The following is an 18,520-nucleotide window of genomic DNA, read 5'->3' as shown; positions in this document are numbered from 1 at the left end:
GGAGGGCGGGACTACAATACAGTTTCAGAGGAAGGGGTGGGGTTTAAGGATAAGGAGGCGGTGATCTGAGGGACCGAGGGCGTGGCTAAGGAGAACGGCCGGGTCTCCACCAATGCGGAGATAACAGCTGCTGGCTCCTCCCTTGGCACCTCCCAGCTTTTTCCCTCTTAATTCTAGAGCTCGTCCATGCCTCCCTCTGGATTGTTCGGCTCCTTCCGGGTAGTCCTCCGCGTGTTCTTAGTCTCTTTTACTTAAAATCATCTTCTCTTAATTCGGTTCACTAGGCTATGTATGCTCCGCTCTCCACTGGGAAAATCCTGCCTTATCCGGCATGCGACTCCGGACGCCGTTAGCCCAGTTCAAACGAGTCCCGTCCCCTCTTCTGTCTGTCTGTCCCAGGCAGCTCCCACATTCTGCTAGCCCTTGTCCACCCGAGGTCCTACCTCTTACTACTCATTCCATTCGCTCGGACACTTCATTGTACCCTTCTCATAGTCGTTCTTAGGGACACCCACCATTGCACACCCTTTTTCTATTCTACACTCAGCCCAACCCCGAACTTCCCCTGGACAGTCCTCACGACAAGCCCCGCCTCCCCCCGAGGAACAACCTCTGTTCCAGTCCTCGCGCTGTGCCCTATCCCTTCGCTCGGACAGCCTCTGCGCTTGGGACCCAGCCAGAACCGCTCTTCCTGGTGGTAACGGCCTGGGACTAGCTGAAGAACTACAGATTGGATTGTAGTTCTTGTAGGCTTGCCAAGAGGAGGGGGAAAATGGGAGGCGGGAGGGGGTGGGGCTGAGAGGGGCGGGCCTGGGCCCGGGGACTGAAATCGAAAGCCGGTAGCTAGCTGGGGGACCTGTGTTCTAGCAACTGGAGCAGCATGGCTAAACCGTGTGGGGTCCGCTTAAGCGGGGAAGCCCGTAAACAGGTACCAAGGAACCGGAGGGCTGGAAGGGGTCGGGGAACCCTCCAAATGGAAGCCAAGCTGGGTGCTGAAAGGCACCAAGGCAGTGCCAGAGAATTCCCCCAATCTCTCTTTAGTGCTTTCACTTTCTGCCCCGGGATCCCCAAATTCCTGCCCTTTAGTCAGTCTGCACTGAACAAAGGCTTCCAGGGAAAACTGGCTTGTGGGAAAGATCTGAGCCACAGTTGGGCACCCTGTTGGGGTTTGGGGACAGGATTTTCCTCTTTACAACCGGAACCCTTAACCAGCATCCGGGTATTCTGTGCAGGTGGATGTCTTCAGACACAATCTTTTCCAGGAGGTAAGTCTCTCTGAATTCAAGCAATTTGACACCGAATCTTGGTGTAATACTTTGAGGATCACAAGCTCTCAAAGAACCCCGCAGGCCCACCCTATACTTGCTCTTTACTTCCTTTACCAAGCCTTCACCCAAGGTGGGCCCCTGATTTCTGATCTCTACTTTCAGTCTAACCCCTCTAGGACTCTTGCCTCTTCTGTACTTTCTTTTGATCGGAAAGGACAGGCATGCATCCCAAATCACAAATGCCAAGGTTTTAACCTTTGGTTCTGCCTCTCACTAGCTTGGGCAAGTCCCTTTGTTTCCAGGGTTTCAGTTTCCTAAGTTCAGAGTATTGGACTCAATGATTCTCAAGGGCCTGTCCAGGTTCATTTCTTACATCTCATTTGGTGTTTTCTATGACTGTTTGTGCAATGTAACCTACAGGCTGAAGAATTTCTCCACAGATTCTTGCCACAGAAAATCATTTACCTGAATCAGCTTTTACAAGTGAGTGGGTCCCTTCTGCTCTATCCCTTGGTCTCTTTCTCCTCCACCTACCCTTTTGTGTCTGTGTGTTTGCTAGTCCTGGGGCTTGAACTCTGGGCCTAGGGCCCTACCCCTGAACTTTTTTGCTTAAGGCTAGTGCTCTACCACTTGAGCTACAAATGCACTTCTGGCTTTTTGATAATTAGAGATAAGGACTTTCCTGCCCAACTGGTTTTGAACTGCAATCCTCAGATCTCAGCCTCCTGAGTAGCAAGGATTACAAGAGTAAGCCTTTAGAGCCTGGCTTTGATCCACTGTTTTAAACTGAGAACTGGGCTCAGCATGCAGAAAACAGCTGTGAATAACAGACTGGGAATGTTGGGATAGTGTGAAGCCTGAGCCTAGGTTGGAGACAGAGAGCAGATGGAATGGGGGGGAGGTGAGGGGAGAGGAGAGTTAGAGGGGAATATAAATGTAATTTTGGGTGAGGGGAAGAGGGTAGACAGTTCCTGACAGTGAACTCTGTGCAGGAGGACTCTTTCAATGTGGCCGATCTCACTTCCCTCCGAGCCTCACTGGACATCCCTATCCCAGATCCTCCACCCAAAGATGATGAGGTGAGGCACACAGAGTACAGAACTTGGACTATAAACTCAATTGGAGATGTTACTCCTTCAACTTCTAAAGCTACTTTCCTTTTTTGGCTTTAGATGGAGACAGATAAACAGGAAAAGAGAGAAGGTAATGCGAGAATGTGTGATTAGGGTAGAAGAAATGACACACTGACTACTGGATGAGAAAGGCCTGAAATCCTTTCTCTCTCACAGTCCCTAAGTGTGGTTTTCTCCCTGGAAATGAGAAGGTGTTGGCCCTGCTTGCTGTGGTTAAGCCAGAAGTGTGGACTCTCAAAGAGAAATGCATTCTGGTAAGCCTGTCAGCTGGGGAAAGTGGGAAGAGAAGACAAGCAATGCCAGGCAATGGTCTCTTTTAGAGATGCAATTGTAGCCGGGTGCTGGTGGCTCACGCCTGTAATACTAGCTACTCAGGAGGTTGAGATCTGAGGATCGCGGTTCAAAGCCAACCCCGGGCAAGAGAGACCGTGAGACTCCTATCTCCAATAAACCACCAGAAAACCGGAAGTGGCGCTGTAGCTCAAGTGGTAGAGCGCTCGCCTTGAGCTGAAGAGCTGAGGGACAGCGCCCAGGCCCAGAGTTCAAGCCCCATGACCGACAAAAAAAAAAAAAAAGAGATGCAATTGTTTCATTCAGAAACCTAAGAAAACTTATTTCTGTGCCTTGTGTTTAGATACTTACTGTTCTCACCAGTCTGCTAGATTTCTGGTATCACAATGGTACAGCTGAAATCAGAAACTAGGATATATCCACCTGTATAACCTCAGAATCTTCTGCTGTACTAAGTGCACAGTGGAGTGATAAGATATAGTGAATTGGTTTAAAAGATTGGACCCAAGAAGGAAACCACGTTCAAATCCTGATTGTGACTTACCTAAAAATGAGATCCTTAAGTAAGTCTGTGACTCAATTGTTGAATCTGTTAAATGAGCAGAGTAAGAATATATACTTTGGAAGGTTTCCATGATAATAATAATTCATCATAGTACATGGCATATAATGAATATTCAAGTGTAGCTATTATTAGGATATGGCATAATAGGAAGAAACCAGTGCATTTGTTGAATGATTCCTCCTCTTAATCTATATAGGTGATAACATGGATCCAGCATCTGATCCCAAAGATTGAGGATGGAAATGATTTTGGGGTGGCAATACAGGTAAGAAACAGGTAACTAAGGACACAGTATGGAGAAATTTGTGAGTAAGAGACAGAAGATGAGCATGATCTAGTATGAAAAGTGAAATAGCTAATGAAGAAGGGAGATGAGCTGTTTTCTTTTCCTCCCATGTCTGTAGGAGAAGGTACTGGAAAGAGTGAATGCTGTCAAGACCAAAGTGGAAGCCTTTCAGACAACCATTTCCAAGTGAGGGCAGCAGGAGGACCTTAATGGGGGCTGCAGGGACGTTTCTGTTGGACTCCCAAAGCTGCACAGTCCCATCAGGATGATGGGAGATTTGGGGAAAGACATGTTGGAGTACCTGTCCTTCAAAACACATTTCTGTGCTATTACCCTTGCTTTGGCAGGTACTTCTCAGAACGTGGGGATGCGGTTGCTAAGGCCTCTAAGGAGACCCATGTAGTAAGTGCACAATCCATCTGCCCTTTAGCTGAGGCTGGCTGGGGTGGGCTTGAGCTGAGGGGAAGCCATCTTCTTTTTCTTATTTATTACTTTCCCAACATGGAGAATATTAAAGCCAAAAACTTAGAAAAACTGATTTGGAAGCCAGGCACTGGTGGCTCATGCCTGTAATCCTAGCTACTTAGGTGGATAAAATCTGAGGATCAAGGTTTGAAGCTGTTCTAGGAGACACTGGAGCTGTGGCTCAAGTTGAAGAGTACAAAGCTTAAGTAAAAAAAATTCAAAGACAGGCACTGGGTTCAATCTCCAATACTGGCACAAAATAAGAAAACCCTTGATTTGGGCTTCAACAATCTTGACCCTTTTCTCTTTGCTTGATCCTGTGTGATCCCATTTGTTGGTGGTGAGATAGGCCCATCTTTAACTTTCTATTCTGCTTTTTTTTTTTTTTAATTTCTTTTTTCAGGAGAGGGTGGTCCTAGGCTTGAACTCAGGGCTTAGAAACTGCCCCTGAACTTGTTTGCTCAAAGCTATTGCTCCACCACATGAACCACAGCTCCACTTCTGGCTTTTTGGCAATAAATTAAAGATAAGAGTATTACAGACTTTCCTGTCTGGGCTGGCTTTGGTCCATAATCCTCAGATCTCAACCTCCTGAGTAGCTAGCATTACAGGTGTGAACCCACAGGCACCCAACTCAAATTCCATTACGTATATGGGAAAACAGTGTTCCAACTCCTGTGGGGCTGACTCAGCTTTGCCTCCTACATCCCAGATGGATTATCGAGCTTTGGTGCATGAACGGGATGAAGCAGCCTATAGGGAGCTCAGGAGCATGGTGCTGAACTTGAGGGCCTTCTATGTGAGTGTGGAGGAAGCCCATAAGGGAGGTGGATGGAGGACCAGAAGGCTAAGAACCTAACTCTTGTTCTTCTGGCTTTCTAGGCTGAGCTTTATCATATAATCAGTAGCAACCTGGAGAAAATTGTCAATCCAAAGGGTGAAGAGAAGCCATCTATGTACTGAGTTCAAGACTAGAAGAAAAATAAATGATGTGCTTTTTGTGGATTGCTTCTGTGTGTGTCAGTCATTCAAAGATCACAAGGCACCTGTGGTTCATGTCTGTAATCCTAGCTACACAGGAGGCTGAGATGTGAGGATTGCAATTCAAAGCCAGTCTGGACTGTAAGATCCATGAAACTTGTCTCCAATTAACCACCAAAAAAAGCTGGAAGTTTGCTGTGGGCCAAAAGATAGATCACTAGTCTTGAGCATAAAAGTTCAGGGACAGTGCTCACACAAGGATCATGTTTCTATTAAATAAGGGCCAGATAGCCTGCATGAGAAGGTAACATGGCTCATTGTGACAGATCTGGTCACTCATTCCAAAATAGGACCCATAATATGAGCAAAGCCGTCTGCTTTGTTCTCGGTTCAAAGGTCTACTACTGAGGACAAGGGACCGACATTTCCTTAAGCTGATCAGCCTGGAGCTCGCGGGAGGGGAGGGAGGAGGCGGGCTAGTGGCGGGGCGAGGGATGGGGAGGGTGGCGGAGAGGTAGCCCAGGTACTGCAAAGATAGCTTGCAGCAGCTCAAAGCAGAAGTCAGATAGCCTAGCCAATAAACATCCCGGCAATTTTCTTTTCCCTACAATTTACGTTCTTTCCGGTTCGCTAGAGACAAAGGCGGGGCAAGGCTGAGTGCACCCGCTGATTGGATAAAGGAAGAACTCTGGACCTACTGTAGAGCGCTCTGTGGGCGGGACTCCCGGAGACTGTAAGGAGCAGGCGTGGATCTGCGCCCCGGCTGCTGGAATTGGGCCGAGGCGGGGCTCTGTGTCGCGGGAGGTTAAGGACCTCCTTCTCGCCCACCTTGGGTGGGTAAGGGGACGGCCTCCTGACCGAGGTCGCTGGTAGCCGGAGGTCTGTCTTGCCTTCCAGCAGTGTTGGCGTCACGGTTGAATCTAATTGAGGAGTCACTGGGAAAGGCCAAGCTCGCTTTTGCGAGGCGGAGAACCGGCACTAATCGGGCCTGCTGCGTCCCTGGCAGGCCCTGCCCGCCATGGGGGAGGTGGAGATCTCGGCCCGGGCCTACGGAAAGATGTGCCTGCATGCTGCTCGGTACCCACACGCTGCGGTCAATGGGCTGTTGCTGGCGCCTGCGCCGCGGTCTGGGGAATGCCTATGTCTCACCGATTGTGTGCCCCTCTTCCACAGCCAACTGGCCTTGTCCGTCATGCTGGAGGTCGCCCTCAACCAGGTGCTGCCGCTGGACGCACAACCCCCATCGCCAGCCCCCGAAACCCTTCACAGCAGTGCACGCCCACAGAATCAGTGGCAAGATTTAGTTACTGATGGCCCCTTTTCCATGACAGGTGGATGTGTGGGGCGCACAGGCCGGTCTGGTGGTAGCTGGGTACTACCATGCCAATGCAGCCCTGGATGATCAGAGGTGAGTCGGGTAGCCAGAGGCAGAAGCCACATGATTAAGGTAGGTTTGGTTGGAGTGCAAATAAATCAAGATTATCCTGTCCATCTTTTCTTCAAATGCTTAGGAGCAGGGTCTGCACACCAGGCACTATGCTTGGTACTGGAGTGAGGCGTTAAAAAGATGAATAGGACAGAGTCCTGCCCTATAGTAGCTGTTGTGGGGGGTGGGAAGGACAAGTATTTCAACTAGAACAGTCTGATCTTGCGTTAACTGAGTGCCCCTCTAGGTTAAGTGCTGAAAAAAGTAGAAAAAGCTGAACCCAGCACCTTAAAAAAAGTTAGAATCAAAATGTGTCTCTAACATAATCAAGTTAGTTTTGTAATTTGCTTTCCTTCTTCACTTAATAGATTTTTTTTACATCTTTCCATTTCCACAGCAAGATCTACCTTACCCAAATGGCTATATAGTATGCATGTAACTATATTTAATGCTTTACAGTAAACATTGAGGGTATTTCCAAAGTTGGGTAATGGTGGCTCACATCTGTAATTCTAGTTCCTCAGGAGGTTGAGATCTGAGAATAGTGTATGGTTCAAAGCCGCCTGGAAAGGAAAGTCCATGAGACTCTTATTTCTAATTTTCCACTAAAAAAAAAAAGCCGGAAGTGGAGGTGTGGCTCAGGTTGTAGAGTGCCAGCCTTGAGTGAAAAAGCTAAGGGACAGCACCCAAGCCCTGAGTTCAAACACCAGTACTGGAACCCACAACAGGGGTATTTCCATTTATTTGTTAATTATGGAGACTTTGCTGTTACAGTAAATTATTTGCTTATTCTTTCTTTTTTTTTTTTTTTGTGGTATTGGGGATTAAACCTAAGATCTTGCACTTGCTAAGAAAGAGCTCTACCACCTACGCCACACCCTTGATAAATTTATATTGGAATTTCTTGATTAGCTATATAGTATTTAGTTTTGTCCTGGCTGGCTATGCCAAATTACTCTCCAAAAAGACCTCCTTTGATTTCCACTCTCACCAGCAGTGTCTGAGCACCTGTTTCCCACAGTACTCAAGCATCAAGCAATCGTTCACCAAGCATCAAGCAGGCCCTATCCTCTCAGGCCAGCTACAGGGAAAGGCTACAACTGCACCCACATCTATGACACCTGGGAGGCCCACCTCAGATGGACAGGGTCTGCTCCTCATTCCTCTGATCTTCCTTCTACGCAGCCCTGGGTCTCTGGCCTTGAAAATCGCTGGGCGAATTGCAGAGTTCTTCCCTGATGCAGTACTTATTATGGTGAGACTTGTGTGTGGGGGTGGAGAGGTGGACAAAAGTAGGGAAGAGGGGTTTCTTGAAACTCCATTGCCTTTTGTCTCCCCAGTTGGATAATAAGAAACTAGTGCCTCAGCCTTGTGTGCCTCCAGTCATAGTCCTGGAGAGCCATGGTCTCCGCTGGGTCCCCAAGGACAAGAACTTGTGAGTGTTTTACTCCCTCCACTTCTTAGAAGCCCAAGGCTTCTGGGCTTTCTCTGGTCATGATCCAAGCTTCTTACTTTAGACCCAACTTCTTTTAAGTCTATATATGGCTCTACTGCCTGCTGTTTGACCTCTGTGGACTGTTCTCTTTCAGAGTGATGTGGAGGGACTGGGAAGAGTCACGGCAGATGGTGGGAGCACTACTGGAGGGCCGGGCACACCAGCACCTTGTGGACTTTGACTGTCACCTTGATGACATCCGGCAGGATTGGACGAACCAGAAACTCAACACCCAGATCACCCAGTGGGTTGGTCCCACCAATGGAAATGCCTGAGCCAGGACTAGGAAGGTTGAACCAATAAAGAGATGGGCTGGTGGGCAACAATGACTATATTTATTGTGTCTGGGAGACAAACTGAGGGAGAAACCTCAACAGGAAGAAGTTAGGGGAAAGGTCTGGAGTCCTTGATTCAAAAAAAGCAGGGACAAGCTGTCACAAAATGAGAGAAGAGGCTCTTAGTAGATCATCCCCTTTGTTTCTCCCCGGGGCTTCTTGAGTTTCTCGAAGTTCTTCAGGATGATGTCATACAACACAGCCTATAAGGGCAGGGTAGAGTAGGGAGGGGGTCAGACACAGGCCTCTGGTGGTTTCATGCCTTGTGGAGAGGCTGAGTTTTGTCTTTCTCCACCCCCCAGCATGAGGAGTCAGGAAGTGGGTAGCCTGAGAAAGACGCCTCTGCCAACCCGATCGTCCCCTCCCCTCCCCTCCCCTCCCCTCCTCACATAAACATTTCGGATCTCCATGACCATCAGCCGAATGTCCTGGTACTCTGCCTCATCCAGCTCATGCACCAGCTGCCGATAATCACCCTGCAGAAATTCAGGGTCAGACCTGACCTGACTTGAAATGTGTCCTTCCCCCATGTACCCTAACCTGAGCCTCACGTACCACATGGGGCTGCTTGGCTGCTTTTGTCACTGCATCACCACGTTCAGAGAAATACCTGTGGGAAGTACAGGTGGTTTATATAGAGTGGAAAAAGTGCAGGCCTCTGTCCAAAACAAAGGCAGAAGAATGTGCTTGGGAATAGAGATGTCCTCCGTCCCAGAATAAAGGTAATTTGTTGTGGGTTCAGTTGGCCAGTTACTCACTTAGAGATTTGAGTATGGAAACCTTCCAGTTTGGTATGAAGGCTGGTCATCAGCTCAAACACCTTTTCCTGAAGGAAGAAATGGTAGTGAGAGACGTTGAAAAGAAAGCATGAGCTACACAGGAAGGCAGGAAAGTCAGAAGGGGACAGTGTTCTTACCTGGACAGCCACTCCAAAATTATTTCCATCTTCAATCCTAGGAATCTGTAGCTGCAACCAGGTAGTGACCTGGAGGAGTAGGGGGAACCACATCAACTCTTACCCAGTTGCCAGGCTCTTATCTTCCCTTTCTTCACTACTCACACTGATAGAGAGATGCCAGGTTCATTTTGAGCCCTAGGGGCTGGATTGCTAGACTTTCTTGCTGGGCCTTCTCCCAAGATTTAGCAAATGTCATGCTCTAACTGGCAGGGTCCAAGAAGGCAAAGGGTAGAAGCCTGGAGATGGAAGTGGAAGGCTCACCAGGTTGAGCTGCTCAGTGACATCTTTGATCTCAGGTTTTAGGCGCTGCAGGAGGACCACAATCTTTTCATTGCAGTTCACTGGGCCACAGGGAGGACCTAGAGAGTTAGGCAATGGGTCAGTTAGTTACATGTTTGAGGATGAGTCAGAAGAGAGTGGATCCTTAGGCAGTATCCCCTGCATCTTGGGACCCAAGTCTTTTCCCAGCACGTAAGTATTAGGCACCTTTGTCGTCATCTTCCCCTTTCTTTTTTTCATCTTTGTCTTCCTTCTGCAAGGAGAGAGGAGCTCATGGAAACAGGACTAAGGTTTGTTTTCCCCTGGTTGGGCCCTTCCTCCCAGATCTCTTGGCTTGCCTCCTGTTGTTTCTTCCGCTCTTCCTTCTCTTTCTCCTTAGCTGGATCTGGTATTGGGATGTCCAATGGAGCCTTCAGATTGCTCAGGTTGGCTTCATTGAGTGCCGGCTCCTGATGTAAGGTAGGAGACCAGCTAGAGACCAGGTGTTCCTCTTATCTCCTCACACTCAGACTCCTCACACCCAGACTTCCCCTTGGGCCCTACTCCCTAGCTGCCTGTCCCCGTTACCTTTAAAAACGCATCCAACTCAGCAATCTTCTGAGGGAAATAGCTCCCAAGCAGGTTCTCTGTCTGAGTGAGGAAGATGGGGTCAGAATCAGACACAAGCCTGAGCAGTGGGGGTGGTAGGTAGGGTAGGGTAGGGGTGAGGCTGTGGAAAGGGCAGATCTTACCTTAGCACACAGGTCTTCCCGAAACACATCTACCTGTGGAACACAGGCAACCCTTTAGAAGCCTGGCTTTAAGATCAGTTTCTTGGGGGGCCAGTTCCCTAAGGGTAGTGTAGGGGCTGGCCTGGGGAGGGGTAAAATGAATCCCTTTGAAGCCATACTGAAAGAAGGTGAGATATAGGTACTGAGTGGACTGGGGGTGGGGGGAGTGAGGTAGATCTCTGGGAATCTGAATCTGTGTATGGGAGCAGGGAGCGGGCTCTATGCAGATGGAGGTGAGAACTGTGAATGGTACTTGACCGTGGATTGTACTTCATGTTAGGACATTCCGGGCCACCCGGCCTGTATAGAGGGGTGTTAGTACTGTCCTGTGCCAGAAGGAAGAGACTGAGTATCCTGTGCAGTGAGACTGGTGGCCCTTCCTAAAAGGGAGACACAGGTGGTGTGCAGGCAGGGCCTGTCTGTGTGTGGCCCGAGCCATCGGACTTCCCCTCCACGCTAGCTCTCTGCTTCACCTCGCCCCGCCGATCACAGCTGCCTCCCATCCCAGCCGGCTCAGGTGCTCCGGGCCCGGTTGACAGGATCCCCCCCCCCACCCGATTCAGATCCGGGGCTGGGGGGGGCAGCTGGGGAGGGGTCCCTCAGCCCCTCGGAGCCACGCCCCCCGAAAGGACCCCTTCTTGAACCCTCAGCGCTTACCTTGGCTTGGGCTTCGGGCTGGACCCTGAGCATGGCCATGGCCGGGGCGGGGGGCCAGAGCCGCACGAGGAGAGGGGTAGGGACCGGCAGGGAAGGAAAAGTGAAAGCGGAGCTGGCCACGCGCGCGGCCTCCTTGCGGAGCGGGAGCGGAGGGACCCGCGGAGGCGGGGACAGCCCGAGACCCGAGCCGGGCGGGGCGGGGGCTCCCCCTGCAGCCCGACGGCCGCGTTTCCGCCCGGCTTCTCCCGGCCCGGCTCTGCCGCCAGCCTCCCAAAGCCTGGTTTCCAGCCATCCCAACGCGGCCCATCTCGGGCCTGGCAGCCTCTGCCCCGCCCCTGCCTCCCCTCTCACCGCCTCCCCTATGGCTCTCTTTTTCCCCCTGATCCGCCCAGGGACTATAATCAGTCTTATGAGAGCCACTTCTATCTGGCTTCTGTTGCCTAGTCTTGCTAGGGTGCCCCATTGCACCCTGGGTATCCTCTGGCCCACCAAATGACACCCAGACTCTGACACTATCCAAGCCTCAGTTAGCTCTCCCCTGGACCATGGGCTGCAGACTCCATTTTTCTATAACCCACTCTCCCAGAGCAACAGGTTCACACCTCTCTAGAGCTTTCCTTCATGGTTTACTTGTCTTTTATTTATTACATTTTTTTGGTGCAGGTCCTGGGCCTTGAAGTCAGGGCTTGAGTGCTGTTCCTGATCTTCTTTTGCTCAAGCTAGAGCTCTATCACTTGAGCCAAAGCTCCACTTAGGTCTTTTCCTTTTTCTTTCTTTCTTTTCTTTTCCTTCCTTCCTTCCTTTTTTTTTTTTTTTGATTTCGTGGAAAGTCTCACAGACTTTCCTACCATGGCTGGCTTTGAAGGGAGATCCTCAGATCTCAGCCTCCTGATTAGGAGAATTACAGGCGGGAGCCGCTGTAGCCACTATTGCTTTCCTCTCATGCATTGCACTTGCAAATATTTTCTGTTTGTTTCTCAAACAGTTGCTTGTTCCTATCTCAGGTACTTTGCCCTTGAGAAATCCTTTGCCTGAAACACCCTCTCCCAGTGTGTGGACATTCAGTTCTCAGCTCAGATGTCAGTTCCTCAGAGAGAGCTTTCTCCAGCATCCTTCATAAAGTATCTTCTCCCCTTTGTTACAGATCAGTCTATTGTAGTACTGACATCTTTCTCTCTGATATTAGACAATTTAATGGTACTGATATAGGAAAATGTAGTGGTTTAAACCAAGGCTGAGCAAACTTTCCGTAAGGGGTTAGATGATATAGGCTTTGTGGGCCTTGCAGTCTGTAGTATCTACTTAGTTTTTCTACTGTAACAAGAAAGTAGCCTAGGTAATTGAATTAGTGTGGCTGGGTTTCAGAAAACCTTAATTTATAGATACTAGAATTTGAATTTCATATAATATTCAAGTGTCAGGAATTATTCATCTTTGATTTTTGTTGTTGTTGGTGGTGGTCATTGGGCTTGAACTCTGGGCTTGGGCGCTGTCCCTCAGCTCTTCAGCTCAAGGTGAGCGTTCTACTGCTTGAGCCACAGTGCCACTTTCAGTTTTGTAGTAGTTTATTGGAGATAAGAGTCTCAAGGACTTTCCTGACCTGGCTGGCTTCCAACTGTGATCCTTAGATGTCAGCCTCCTGAGTAGCTAGGATTACAGGTTTGAGCCACTGGCACCTGGCTCATCTTTGCTTTTTTAACATATAAAAATATAAATATTATTCTTAGCTTGCAGGCCATACAAAAACTGCCCACAGGAGGGCTGTAGTTGCTAATTTCTTTTTTTTTTGTTTGTTTGTTTGTTTAGAACATAGACAATGTACCCATATTGTCTGATTTGTAATTCTGGCTCCCCTAATTGCTAGCTATGAACCAGTGACTTTAACTTCTGACCTTAATTTTCACAACTTACAATGCTAATACTATTAAATCTACCTTGGTCTGACCAAGTGGTTCATGCCTGTAATCCTGCTTACTCAGGAAGCTGATAACTGAGGATAAGGTTTAAAGTCAGCCTGGGTAGATAAATCTGACAGACTCTTATCTCCAAGTAACCAGCAAAAAAAAAACTGGAAATGGAGGTGTGGCTCAAATAGTACAGCAGCAGCATTGAGCAAGGGCATAAGGCCAAGAGTTTAAGTCCCAGTATTGGCACAACACAACAACAAAAAAACACCAAAAGTGATCCCATGGTGTTGGTGTGAGAACTGATGTGTTAATTAATATAAAAAACTTAAAGAGCCGGGCACCAGTGGCTCATACCTGTAATCTTAGCTACTCAGGAGGCTGAGATCTGAGGACTGCAGTTCAAATGAGACTCATCTCAAATTAACCACCAGAAAACTGCAAGTGGTGCTGTGACTCAAGTGGTAGAGCATTACCCTTGAACTGAAGAGCTATACAACTTGTGGGTGGGAATGGAAGGGAAAAATTGGGAGACAAGGAGAGAAGGGGTGACACTGTACAAAAAACATGTGCTCTTTACCTGACTTATGTAACTGTAACCCCCCTGTACATTGCCTTTATAATAATAATTTTTAAAACATACAAAATTTACAGGTATTTAAAATTATATGGTATAGAGTAAGCACACTGCTATTATTATTTGCTATTATTATTTGTGATTAACACTTGCCTTAACAGCAGAAACCTTGTCTGTCTTACAGATTTACAAGTGTGAGCCATGAACAATCAGCTTCTGAGAGACATACATTACCAAAAAGCTATAAGTGGAACTGTGGCTCAACTGGTAGAATGTTAACTTTGAGCAAAAGCAGCTCGGGAGCAGTGCTCAAAACTCAGTTCAAACCTAAGTTCAAAATCCAGAATCACTGCACAACATTTACTCTACCTGCGATCTGTTCTCTAACTCAAGAAGAAAAAGGCAGCGCGTCTGGAGTCTAGTGAGCTCAGCCCATGCCGTTCCGGGTACGTTCCATAGGACTAGCTCAGGATGGAAGCAGGGGAGTTGCGAAGCTGACGAGGGCTCCATGCGCACCTTTCCACCAGTGATGGAAACACGGTTCCCTGCACAAACCAGGCCCTCCCAGCCGTGCTGAGACCATGGAGTGATGTGATGGACATTTTTTAAAGCTTTAGAATGCGTTTATAGCATGGTGGAAATGACCAAGAAGTAACTAAAAGGCGAAAGAGTTGGGAGGGCAAGTATTTTTTCTCGTGACAAATTCTCAAAAGTATGTTGTTACCAAACCAGATTTTTTTTAACATGAAACAGTGGTATTTAAAATCCAGACCTACCATGATGCAATTTCACTTTCATTGCTTTTGTTGCTTATTAAGCTTTGCGTCATGCTGCCTTCTGTCTATGCTTCAAATCTTCATGAGCCTATTTCATTTTGTAGACTTGAATGACAAATTGCTTCTCATCTAAGTATGTTCAGAGTTAAAGGTTGAATGTCATGTGACATTTATCCAATAAAGTCTTTGATTTAAAAAAAAATCCAGGACCGGCACACACACACTAAAAATTACAAATTTCAGTACCACCAAAACCAACCAAACAAAAAATAAACCCTGCAAGTTCAAAGCTTTCATAGGTCTTTGTGGCAAAACCTTGAGTAGCTCCTAGCATGCGTGACTCTGGGTGTATTCCCTAGTACAAAAGGAGAGAGAACAAGAAACACACACACACACACACACACACACACACACACACACACACACACACACACACACACACACACACACACACACGAGTCAGGAACCTGGGGCTTAAACTCAGGGCCTGGGTCTTGTCCTTGTGTTTTATCTGCTCAAGTCTAGTGTTCTACCACTTAAGCCACAGCTCCACTTCTGGCTTTTGGGGTATTTAATTGGAGATAAGAGTATCAGGAACTTTTTGCATGGCCTGGCTTTGAACTAATTCTCAGATCTCAGCCTTCTGAGAAGCCAGGATTACAGGTGTAAGCCACCAGTGCCTGGATAGAGCACTGTAATTTTGAGTTACTAGCACCATTTCTTGGTTCCACAGTCCCAGATAGCTAGAAGATCGAAAGGAAGGAGATAGTGTAGAAAATAAAAGACATGGGGGAGGGGGTGATGGAGAGGTGTGTATGCATCTATGAACATATCAAAATACCCTCCTCCACCCCTGTGCAACTAAGTGATGCTGATTTAAAAAATATAGATGAGAATAAAAGAAAAAGAAAAATAAGAAAGAAACCTAGCTATTCAGGAGGCTGAGATCCGAGGATCCAAGTTCAAAGCCAGTTTGTGCAAATAAATTCAACAGACTCAGCTCCAGCAAAAAGCTGGAAGTAGAAGTGTGACTCAAATAATACAGTGCCAGCCTTGAGTGAAAAAGCCAAGGAAGAGCACAAGGCTCTGCCTGAGTTCAAAGCCCCATAATAGCACAGAGAGAGAAAGAGAGAAAAAGTGTGTGTATGTGTGTGTGTGTGAGAGAGAGAGAGACAGAGAGACAGAGACAGAGAAAGAGACAGACAGACAGACAGACAGACACACACACACACACACACACACACACACACACACACAGAAACATTCCAGTTTAATTACTGAAAGGGATGGAAGGAATAATGGAGAAAAGTGACTAGCAGACTCTTTTCTTACCCTTCCTGCCCTTTTTGGGCCCCAATAAATGATAAGAGGAGCCAGAGCCAGGCCTTCTGTGCCTTTATTTCTTTCAGTTATGCTTGCGGCTGGAGTGGGGGTAGGGGAAGAGCCCATGGCCCGGGCTCCCTGGAGACCAGGGCTGATGATACCAACTGCCATAGGTGAGGTACCAAGCAAAGGTGCCCACTGCGGCGCCCACCACCTTGTGAGTGTACTGGTGGAAATAGATGACGGTACAGAGCAACAAGAAGTTCCAGAGACCCAGCAGCAGCACATTGAGCAGGAAGACAAGGCGTAAGGGAGTGCCAGCAGGCAGCCCGTGGGCCAGGTACTTGGCAAATACTGCTGCTTCCTCAGCCATGAGCAGGCAGCAGAAGGTGAGCAGGAAGGTGTGGGAAGAGACTGTATAGCCCCGCCATTGATGCCCAGCTGCTAGGCAGCTTCGGCGGTCTGGTAGCTCATGGAGCAGAAGACCCTGGGGTAGAGGCTCAAAGCAGGAGCCAGTCAGGTCTTCTATGAGCAGGAAGGCACGGCCAGCCCCCCGCCACACAGCCGCCCCAACTACCAGGCGACTCAGGTGTCTGGCAGTGACTGCCACGCGCCGTGTCGCCAGGAACACCACCAGCAGCACAAAGCCCCCTAGGAAGGTGCAGGTCCAGCCCCACGCTGAATTCACAAACTTTCTGTGGGCAGAGAAGAGAGAAGGCCTCTAAGATCCTGAGTTCCATCTCCCCACCCTGGTCTGCATTCCCCTCACCCAGCTGTCCCCAGAACACTACCAGCGGTTCTCTTCCCCATGACCTTTACCACCCCCCGTCATTTGAAATTTGCCATCTTTTTAGAAGGCTGTTCCACATTCTAGGGCCCCCATTTCCTCTTCCAACTTACCCTGTAGACAGCCCCCACAAGCTCTCTTCCCCTTCCCCCTCCCCCTGACCTTCTCCTGTCCACCTCCTAGCCTATTTTTAGTGTTCAGACTGGCAAGAGAACAGGAGTTTGAAGGGAGCTGGGATCCCATAGTGCGGGAAGCTGGTTCCCATGGCCTTGAGTGGACTCACATGTTGAAGAAGTTGCCGTGACTAGCGAAGATAGTCCGAGAGTTGACATGGAACTGCAGAAGGGGTCCGAAGATGACCACTGCTGCCAACCAGGCATGGTAGAGGCGCCGTAAGCAAGGACTGCCCAGGAGGCGGGCAGCCTGCTCACTTCCAAAATACAGCAAGGCAGAGGCCACCCAGAGTAATACCTTCACCAGGCAGCCTAGCAGTGCCCGGATTCGGGTCCCAGCCCCTGGCCCTGCCCCCACCACCGGCCCCCGCTCCATATTCCCTCCCCTCCCCACTAACTGCCTGCTCTACTGGGCTGCTGAGGAGGGGCTGATCCCCCCCTCACACACAGACAAGGACAGGCAGTGACAGGTGTGGCAGACACAGGGCAGAGCCCTGATGGCAGCTGGCAGGGGGTGGGGAGAGGGGCGGGGGGCAGCAAGGGGCCAGGGTGAAGGGCTGCCACGTCAGCAGGGTCTTGGCCTTGGGTGCCTGGAAGTGTGTGTCCTGACAGCAACTCGTGGGTCCTTTCTTGTTAGCCCTGTGCCTTCAGCTGCAACCATGTCCTAGTTCATGTTTCAGGGCCAGGCTTGCCGATCAGGGCTGTGCTTGTCTACAGCCTACTTGAGACTGCCTGCCATTAGTCAGCCAAAGTCCCTCTCCTGCCACCTCAGTGCTACTGTGTTTACAGAGAAATCACAGGCCATGAAGATAAAATTAATCAAACGTTGGGGAAGTTGTAAAAACCAATTTGTGTCTTGTTTTATCACCAATGCAATCTGGCTCTTCTCCTGGTGTTCTGAACAGCAAGGTGAGTATACATAGTACTGTCTACTCCAGGCTGTGGGAAACTTATCAACTGGGGCGTTGTAGCCTCTTCAGTGTACTGTGAGCCTAGTAGTCAAGCTTCAGTTCCTGTCTGGATGAGGGGGATCTCAAGGGCTAGTTGGGACAGGGATGGGTGTACAAACAAGTGATTGTACAATGGTTACATATATTGTACTTAATAGGATACCAGTTGTGTTTGATCAACACATGAAATTCAAGAGACCGAACAAAGACATCCCGTATGAGATGATGGTGGTCCAGATTGAACTGTCAGAGACTTATGATCTCCAGAAAGCAAGACAATCCATCGAGGCACAGTGAGAGGTGAACAAAAGAAGTTTATCTACACTATTTACACCAGAAAAGGGTCTTCAGACTACCTTGTCCTGGGCTACTCAGAACCAAGAGCAGCCTCAACCACCAAACCTCCAATGGGCAGTCCTGAACCCCTGACCTTTATTAGTTAGTCTGCAAACTACCAATTAGTTGGTCTGCAAACCTCCAAATCTTTGACCTCCAAAGCTCCAAAGCTCCAAAGCTCCAAAGGGGAAGGCTTTTCCTGTCTTCCCTTCCTCTTCCACTGCAGGCCTCTCCTGCTCTGCTCCGGGGGCGCCTCTCCACAGGCCTCTCTAGAGGGAGGCCCCGAATGACCTATGGAGGTCTTGAGACCCCTAACGGCCCCTCAAGGAGGCCCTGAATAGCTTCCTCAAGAAGCCCCAAATGACCACTCAAGGAGGTCCCAAATGACCTCCAGAGGAGGTTCCAAATGGCTTCCTCGAGAAGCCCCAAATGGCCTCTCCAGGCCTGCCCTGTCCTTCACAGGCCTGCCCTCCCCTGTTCAGGCAGGCTTTCCCCTCCTGCAGTCTCTCCCTCCACTCCAACTACTCTCCTTCCTCTACACTAATTAACGTTTTTTTCCTAACGGCCCTTCCCCTAACTGCCTTTCCCCAACTACCATTCATGCTCCTTCTCCAAGCTGTCCACTGTCCAATCACTTCCTGACAGCTCACCATGTGAGGCTCAATGCTCCACCCCTCCAGTAGCATGCCACACCCCTTTCAGCGGCATGCCCCGCCCCTTTCGGTGGCATGGCACGCCCTCCAGCAGCGCCCCCTCGGGGCCGTGACATCAGCCTCTCAAAGCCC

General features: G+C 49.0%; 4 protein-coding genes across 9 annotated transcripts; 2 read left to right on the top strand and 2 right to left on the bottom strand.

The window, feature by feature from the left end:
• The first annotated feature begins 613 nt into the window (after nt 1–613).
• Psme2 (proteasome activator subunit 2) lies at nt 614–5,013 on the top strand. 3 transcript variants are annotated; one of them, XM_070025731.1, is made up of 12 exons: nt 614–697; nt 868–928; nt 1,233–1,265; nt 1,689–1,751; nt 2,261–2,347; nt 2,441–2,471; nt 2,558–2,655; nt 3,454–3,522; nt 3,662–3,729; nt 3,891–3,945; nt 4,721–4,807; nt 4,891–5,013. In XM_070025731.1, the coding sequence occupies exons 2-12, from the start codon at nt 881–883 to the stop codon at nt 4,969–4,971; spliced, it is 720 nt and encodes a 239-aa protein (XP_069881832.1). In that variant the 5' UTR covers nt 614–697; nt 868–880; the 3' UTR covers nt 4,972–5,013. The 3 variants fall into 3 exon arrangements, with proteins under 3 accessions (XP_069881832.1, XP_069881829.1, XP_069881833.1); XM_070025728.1 differs by having other exon boundaries at nt 657–746; XM_070025732.1 differs by lacking the exons at nt 614–697; nt 1,689–1,751 and having other exon boundaries at nt 805–928.
• Nucleotides 5,014–5,728: 715 nt separating this feature from the next.
• On the top strand, nt 5,729–8,236 carry Emc9 (ER membrane protein complex subunit 9). Of its 4 annotated transcripts, none has more exons than XM_070025712.1 (5): nt 5,729–6,205; nt 6,321–6,397; nt 7,601–7,670; nt 7,756–7,850; nt 8,005–8,236. In XM_070025712.1, the coding sequence occupies exons 1-5, from the start codon at nt 6,008–6,010 to the stop codon at nt 8,183–8,185; spliced, it is 621 nt and encodes a 206-aa protein (XP_069881813.1). In that variant the 5' UTR covers nt 5,729–6,007; the 3' UTR covers nt 8,186–8,236. The 4 variants fall into 4 exon arrangements, with proteins under 4 accessions (XP_069881813.1, XP_069881824.1, XP_069881820.1 ...); XM_070025723.1 differs by having other exon boundaries at nt 5,730–5,822; nt 6,321–6,436; nt 7,437–7,670; XM_070025719.1 differs by having other exon boundaries at nt 5,730–5,822; nt 6,321–6,436; nt 7,413–7,670.
• Nucleotides 8,224–11,155, bottom strand: Psme1 (proteasome activator subunit 1). The gene is made up of 11 exons (XM_070025710.1): nt 10,910–11,155; nt 10,214–10,246; nt 10,050–10,112; nt 9,821–9,931; nt 9,690–9,735; nt 9,465–9,562; nt 9,162–9,230; nt 9,004–9,071; nt 8,801–8,855; nt 8,635–8,721; nt 8,224–8,448 (listed from the first exon to the last, which is right to left on the bottom strand). Exons 1-11 carry the CDS (start codon nt 10,946–10,948, stop codon nt 8,368–8,370), a joined length of 750 nt encoding a protein of 249 aa, XP_069881811.1. The 5' UTR covers nt 10,949–11,155; the 3' UTR covers nt 8,224–8,367.
• Nucleotides 11,156–15,546: 4,391 nt separating this feature from the next.
• On the bottom strand, nt 15,547–16,827 carry Fitm1 (fat storage inducing transmembrane protein 1). The gene is made up of 2 exons (XM_070042429.1): nt 16,560–16,827; nt 15,547–16,184 (listed from the first exon to the last, which is right to left on the bottom strand). Exons 1-2 carry the CDS (start codon nt 16,823–16,825, stop codon nt 15,572–15,574), a joined length of 879 nt encoding a protein of 292 aa, XP_069898530.1. The 5' UTR covers nt 16,826–16,827; the 3' UTR covers nt 15,547–15,571.
• Between the last annotated feature and the right edge of the window lie 1,693 nt (nt 16,828–18,520).

Source organism: Dipodomys merriami, unplaced genomic scaffold, assembly GCF_024711535.1.
Source record: "Dipodomys merriami isolate MVZ:Mamm:240054 unplaced genomic scaffold, mDipMer1.0.p SCAF_1, whole genome shotgun sequence".
NCBI lineage: Eukaryota > Metazoa > Chordata > Mammalia > Rodentia > Heteromyidae > Dipodomys > Dipodomys merriami.
Note: the sequence above shows the minus strand (reverse complement) of the source record. Positions and strands in the feature narration are given on the sequence as shown.